The 6,293-nt window shown below is 40.6% G+C and overlaps 1 protein-coding gene and 1 long non-coding RNA gene across 2 annotated transcripts in view; both read right to left on the reverse strand.

The window, feature by feature from the left end:
• ADK (adenosine kinase) overlaps positions 1 to 6,245 on the reverse strand; it is a 541,004-nt gene extending 534,759 nt beyond the window's left edge. Inside the window, exon 1 of the mRNA XM_059169841.1 lies at positions 6,115 to 6,245. Coding sequence (XP_059025824.1) covers positions 6,115 to 6,179 — 65 coding nt within the window. The 5' untranslated portion in view covers positions 6,180 to 6,245. The remainder of the gene's footprint in view (positions 1 to 6,114) is intronic.
• Positions 255 to 5,696, reverse strand: LOC131828808 (uncharacterized). Its single transcript, XR_009352583.1, has 2 exons — positions 4,454 to 5,696; positions 255 to 1,923 (listed from the first exon to the last, which is right to left on the reverse strand). It is a non-coding gene; the product is annotated as an uncharacterized LOC131828808 (long non-coding RNA).
• Positions 6,246 to 6,293: the final 48 nt, after the last annotated feature.

The raw sequence follows: 6,293 nt of genomic DNA on the forward strand, positions 1-6,293 counted from the left end.
CTCTTTTACATAGCTATTTATTTCATATTTACTTTTTGTTCATAGTAAGTTTTTTTTTTTTTTTAAAGATTTTTATTTATTTATTTGACAGAGAGAGATCACAAGTAGGCAGAGAGGCAGGCAGAGAGAGAGAGAGGGGGAAGCAGGCTCCCTGCCGAGCAGAGAGCCCGATGCGGGGCTCGATCCCAGGACCCTGAGATCATGACCTGGGCCGAAGGCAGAGGCTTTAACCCACTGAGCCACCCAGGCGCCCCGTTCATAGTAAGTTTTTAATAGCTACTACTTTACCTTTTTAAGATCTATGAAATTGCTGAGTAATTCCATTAGATCTTGAGTGAATTTACCTCCTGATTGTTGTGCTTATTTTCTAAATAATGTTCTTTCCCTCAATATGTTTGCAGGCTCAAACTTTCCCTTCCTTTTTTCTGGTGGTTTGAGATAGGTCACCCTTCTTCCAGACCACATGACCTCCAAGCTTGGTGCTCTTGAAGCACATGATAGTGTGTGGAAATTACAGTTCCCAACTCTGAGCCATCTGGCAGCTCAGCCATTTCTGTGCCACCTCGTCAGGTCCACAGCTTCTTAGAGCAATATCCAGGAGCAGAGGTGCTCAGTCTTCTTTTCATCTAGCCCCGCCAAGCCCCTAGTTTCATCCACTGTATGACTCCAATTCCCTTACACAGTTATTTCCACCAGCTCCTGAATCCAGAGTCTAATTGCATGTTTCATTTCTGTGTTAGTCCCTGGAGATGTTTATCTTGTTCTCTAATATACCTGTATCTTTGCTTTCTTTTTTAATTTATTTTATTTATTTATTTACTTTTATTAAGTTTTTTTTTAATTTTTTATTTTCTATAAGCATATATTTTTTTTTAATTTATAATTGCTGCATTTGGAGCAGAGTAGGGGGGGTGGACAGTAGAATAAACAGTACCATAGTAATAATAGCTAACATTTATTGAAGACTTATGAGCCACCAATTTTTTATTTATTTTCTCATGAAATCAACAATGATTTGAAGTAGGTACTATTAATATACTCATTTCATGGATGAGAAAACAGAGGCAGAGGCCAGTAAGGAAATATTCCAAGATCACCAGCTAGAAAGGACCAAGAGTCAAACCAGATGTCGGATTCTGGAGACCATGCTCCTAATCAATGCTCTACTGATTTCCATCCTGATTAAAATGCTTTATAATTCTGATTCTCTCTCTCTCTTATTCACTTAACTGAACATTTTGCACACAGGCAGGATCACAGATGGAAGGGAAGTGGAGACATATTCCAGGTAAGAGTAGCATATCAGCCTCATGTTTTATTTAGTGTTGGCCAGTCTAGACCTATACCTAAAATGAGAAACAGTTTTCAATGCCTATCTTTTTTCCTAGAGCCCTTTCCACTTTCCCTGAGCTCTAAGAATTTCACACTTACCTCTAGTCACCCAGGACCATCCATACAGGCTTTCCCATGGCTCTCTCTCCACCTCCCTCACTCTGTCCTAGCATATAATGCCCAGGAAAGCAACTTATTTTGACATCCATGAAAAGTACCTCAGGAGACCTTGTTTTCTACTTTCCTTGATAGTCCAAAGCCTTAATCTTAAAGGATTACATTTGTGAATGTAAGGAACAGCATGTAGTATCACCCAAAAAAGAGCCTCCAACTTCAATTTTAGGCTACATTATTAAAAATACAAGGTCTTAAAAAAGTGAAGGTTTTCAGTCCCACTCTATGCTGTACTAATAATTCATTCAACAAACGTTAAGTCAACAGCTCCTAAGGACTGAGCACTGTGCAATACACTAGGGACACAGGATCATCCTTGTTCCTTTCCAGTCTGCATATATTCTCATTTAATCCTCACAACAGACCACTCCTGGAACAGTGTGCTCAGTGTGTAAAAATCATCTTCCAGAGAATTTTCTGAAAGAGAAAAAAAAATGTGTTTTAGAAGAAACGGGTACTAAAACTGTTACTTGGTCACCTAAGATACAGACTTTTCTGCCTATATTTACTATGCAATTTTAAAACACAGTGTCCATAGTGAGGTAGAACACACATGGAAAGAATAAAAGGAATCCAGGGAAGTGAAATGGTTAGGAAGCAATAATTTGAGAAAAGCTCAATATTTGCAGATTGGAAAATTACAGTTTGTTTTCTTTTTAATATCACTAAAGTCATGACCTGGAATGATCTTTAATTGCTAATGTCAGAGAGTTATGAACTAGGCTCTTAGGATTCAACCCTTCCTAACATCAACTTCAGAACTTACAAGTATTTGTTATGATGAACAAGTAGAGCTATGTCTGAAAAACATTAGGAAGAACTTGACATTGGAGGGAGAGAGACTAGTTGGGAAGCCAAAAAAGTCTAAGCAAAATAAAGTCTATGCTTGGGTTGTGGCAGCAGGAATGGAAAAGGAAAGGTTTTGTGAAACATTACTGAAGAAGACAAGACCAAGTTTGACAACTATATGCGGATGGAAAATGAAGCAAACACCTAGGTTCCAAACTTTGGAGAAAGAGAATTTACTGAGCCATGGAAGAAGGTGCAGATTTAGGACCACAGATGGATTTAGTTTGATATATTTGACTTTGAAGGGTCAGCAGAACACTCAGAGGAGATAGTGAGCAGACAGTTAAAATTAGGTTCTGCAAAAGTAAGGATCTAGCAATAGATCACACATATGATCCAGTACATGTCCACTGTACAAAGCCTGGATGCCCTCTACTTTCTCCTCCAGTCAGATCAAACCACCTGTAGTTCCCCTACAGAGACAGTTTTCTCCCATCTCTACCTCCTAACAAACTTCCCTACAGAGCCAAATACCCTACTTCATTCCTGGTTAATTCCTTGTCATCTTTCAGAATGCTCAGGTATCATTTTCCCAAACCTTACTCATTTCCCACCAGGAGGACAGTACCTACATCTTACCTCTCTATGTTTTAGCACCTAATTTTTAGCAACATGCCTAAAATAACAGCCATTTAAAGACAGACTGAAAAAAAAGGCTTGGCATGTGTTCAATAAGCTTTCAAAGGAAGAGGATCCTCTTAGAGGTGACCGCTAAAGAAATGAACTAGGATGAGATTTTCGAAGGAAAGAAAAGAAGTAGTCCTAAATACAGGTATTCGTCATGGAACATACTCATTTAGGAGTCAGTTCCTGAAAATGCTTCTCAACTTCTCTCAGCCCCAAATACTTCATCTGTAACACAATTGTTACCTACCTTACAGGTGGCTGGTAAGATTAAAGGAGATAGCATATATAAGGCACCTAGAATAAAAATGTCTGGCACTCAATTAATGTTCCCTTCTGTTCCCCATCCCAACCTGAAAACATGTTAGAGCCTGCTTGTTTCTTTGCAACTTTAGTAACTACTACAACGTGAAAAGCAATCTGATATAGAAAAATTAATGGATATTTAAAAAAGGGAGGCTAGACTTGTCAGATGCTCTCCCTTAGAGCAGTTTTGTCCTATCTCAACACTATTGTCAATTTTGGCTAGATAATTCTTAATTGTTCTAGGGAGCTTCCAGTACACTGTAGAAAGTTAAGCAGCATCCTTTCAACTCTGCTTACTAAGTGTCAGTAGCACACCCTACCAAAATGTCTCCAAACGTTGCTAAATGTCTCCTGGGAAGCAAAATTTCACCTGGTTGAAAACTACTACCCTAGAGCTAACTGAAATTCTCAAAGTCCTAAGTCCTTTACCTGACATCTACAAACATGTCTCATACATTTATTTTTTTCCCCACTGATTGATTCTACACATTAAATTTTGTTTAGGCTTTATAAGCCATTCCCCTTAAAAATCAACCAAAACTGGTAGCTAGCCCTTTAACTGTCAAGCCAGTCATCACAGATAATGCACACAGTCCAACCACTCAAGGCATTATCACACTGCAATCCTTAAAGCCAAATATAATAAAAGCAGGAAGAGCTAATCCCGAAAGGTCTTCACACAAAATTAAGAGATTTGTTCAAGTACTCAAGCATCTAATCTTTTAACTTCATGTTACAAGTGGCCCTAAGTAGATATGATATAAAATGAGTTTTACATAAAGAGTTTCCAAGTCTTTGTTTTTAAGTAAGCTCTTTGCCCAACATGGAGTTTGCACTCACAACCCTGAGGTCAAGAGTCACTTGCTCTAATGACTGAGCCAGCCAGGCACCTCAGAACTTTCTTAAGTTTTAAGTAAACACTAATGACACATATGATGTATTCTGTATATTTAAGATTAAATATGATATGCCTATATGTTGCAACAACAGAAAAAGTTATGTACGTTAACAAAAAAAAAATAAGCAAAAGTAGAGAAACAAAAATTGACTTAACGTTTCACAAGAGTTTTTGGATAACTGTTTGAGGTTAGTTAAGTATAGCATGGTAATTAAGAGCATAGACCTGGAATCAGATTACCTGGATCAAAATCCCAACACCATCACTTACTGGATGGGTGACGCTTCATCAACATCTCTGTCGGTGTTTCCTCCTTGGTAAAATGAAGATAATTATGGTACCTGCCTTCTAAGGTTGTTGTGGGATTGAATGAGTTAAAAAAGGTAAACTGCTGAAACGGTGCATGATACATATATAAGTATTAAACATTATTATCATTGTTTTTAAGGATACATAAGCAGAGAGAAGTGTTTCTTGGGTGGCTATATAAAAGTAGAAACAGTAGTCAAAGAATGGACTTTCACCCAGACACTCTGGATTCATATTTCCTTAACTAATTATTTCATTTAGGCTTCAATTTCCTCATTTGTAAAATAGGGAAGTGCTCTGAAAATTTATTAGCATAAGGGAAAACCTAAGGGCCGTATGTTTAGTGGGATAGTGGGGGAAAAGTTATATCTGTCTTCCAAATTGGTAGAGGAAACTTTGTGAAGGATGTTAATTTTAAAGAAATAACTCTAATAATGTACAAAGAGGGAAAGCACATGCCTTGAACCCAGGTAGGTCTGATTCAAAAAGCCTTTGCTTTATTTACTCTATGGTTTGAAACCTTAAAGTAAAAATAAAACATCCTGAGTTGTCATAAGAAAAAAATGTTTATTTTTTTTTAATAAGGTAAGCATACTAATTAAGGGTAGTAGGAATACATTAAAGGCACTGGCAGGAATTTGATCACCATCCATTCAAAAGAGCATGAAAACACGACCAGAGCCCTAACTGACCTTTTTTTTCATTTATGAAAGCTTCATTCTTTCCGGGGGTGAAGACGGATGATGTTGGAAAAAATGAAACTTGTATTATCAAGAAACATACCAATACTTTAAAATCAATTTATGTCTACTTTTAGGTAGAAAAATCAATGTCTTCCAACAAACATTTCAAAATCATCCAGGACTGTGCATGTTGTACATTACACTTATTAGGAGAGAATACTTTAACAAACAATTTTTGTAAGTTGCAGCATCACACGTGAGGCAAGTCGGTGTTTGGGGCAGAACTGTTTCAACTGCTGCCAAAAAGTGCAAAGAACAAAAGAAAAATCAACATTTCTTATCTGTTCAGCCAAATTCCGCCCCCCAAAGCCTCGTAGGCGGGGTATCTGGGTCCCTGCAGAGGGTCTTCAAAGGTGTCAACTTTCAGAATATGTACAAAAGGAAGGTCAAAGCGCCCTTTACGAAAAATCCCCAAGAATTTGGTCTTCGCCCCACGACAGAGCAGTCGCAGGGCCTCCTGCTCGTCAACCCCCCACCCCGCCCCCGCCCCCGCCCCAGGGAATAGAAGGTGGCAGCAGTGGACTCTGCTCTGGTCGGGTCTGGTCCTCCAGGGTCACACCAACCCAGCCAGGAGAAAGCTCCCACGTGGCGCCCCGAGCCTGCCCATGGGCGGCTAGGTTCTCCCCAAGCCGGCGTTCTGATTGGCCAAGAGCAGCCGGAACCGCTCCGGAGCAGGCAGCTATTCGACCAAACTGGGCTGGCGCCGGGCGAAAGGTCACAGCCTTGCGGACAGCTCCCCAGCAGCCGGTCCTTGCGCATTGGCCTCACGCCGGCAGCGAGAACACCATGCGCTGCGCTGGCAGACCCGCGCAACCCCCACGTGGGCCCTGGTTAGCTACTGGCGCCGTCACCCTCCACCCTACGTCGAGTAGCGCTCACCTCAGCGCTCGCGGCGCCTCCACCTTCAGCTTTTTGGGCTTCGGCTCCTCCTCGGCCGCAGCCATCTTCGTGCTCCCACCCCACTTAGGCTTCGACGTGCGCCCCACCCCTTCTGCTCTTTGACCCCATCTCGTCCCCTTATCACCGCCTCCTTCTCCCCGAACCCCGCCTCTCCTTAC

The sequence above is a fragment of the Mustela lutreola genome, chromosome 4 (genome assembly GCF_030435805.1).
Source record: "Mustela lutreola isolate mMusLut2 chromosome 4, mMusLut2.pri, whole genome shotgun sequence".
In the NCBI taxonomy this organism is placed as follows: domain Eukaryota; kingdom Metazoa; phylum Chordata; class Mammalia; order Carnivora; family Mustelidae; genus Mustela; species Mustela lutreola.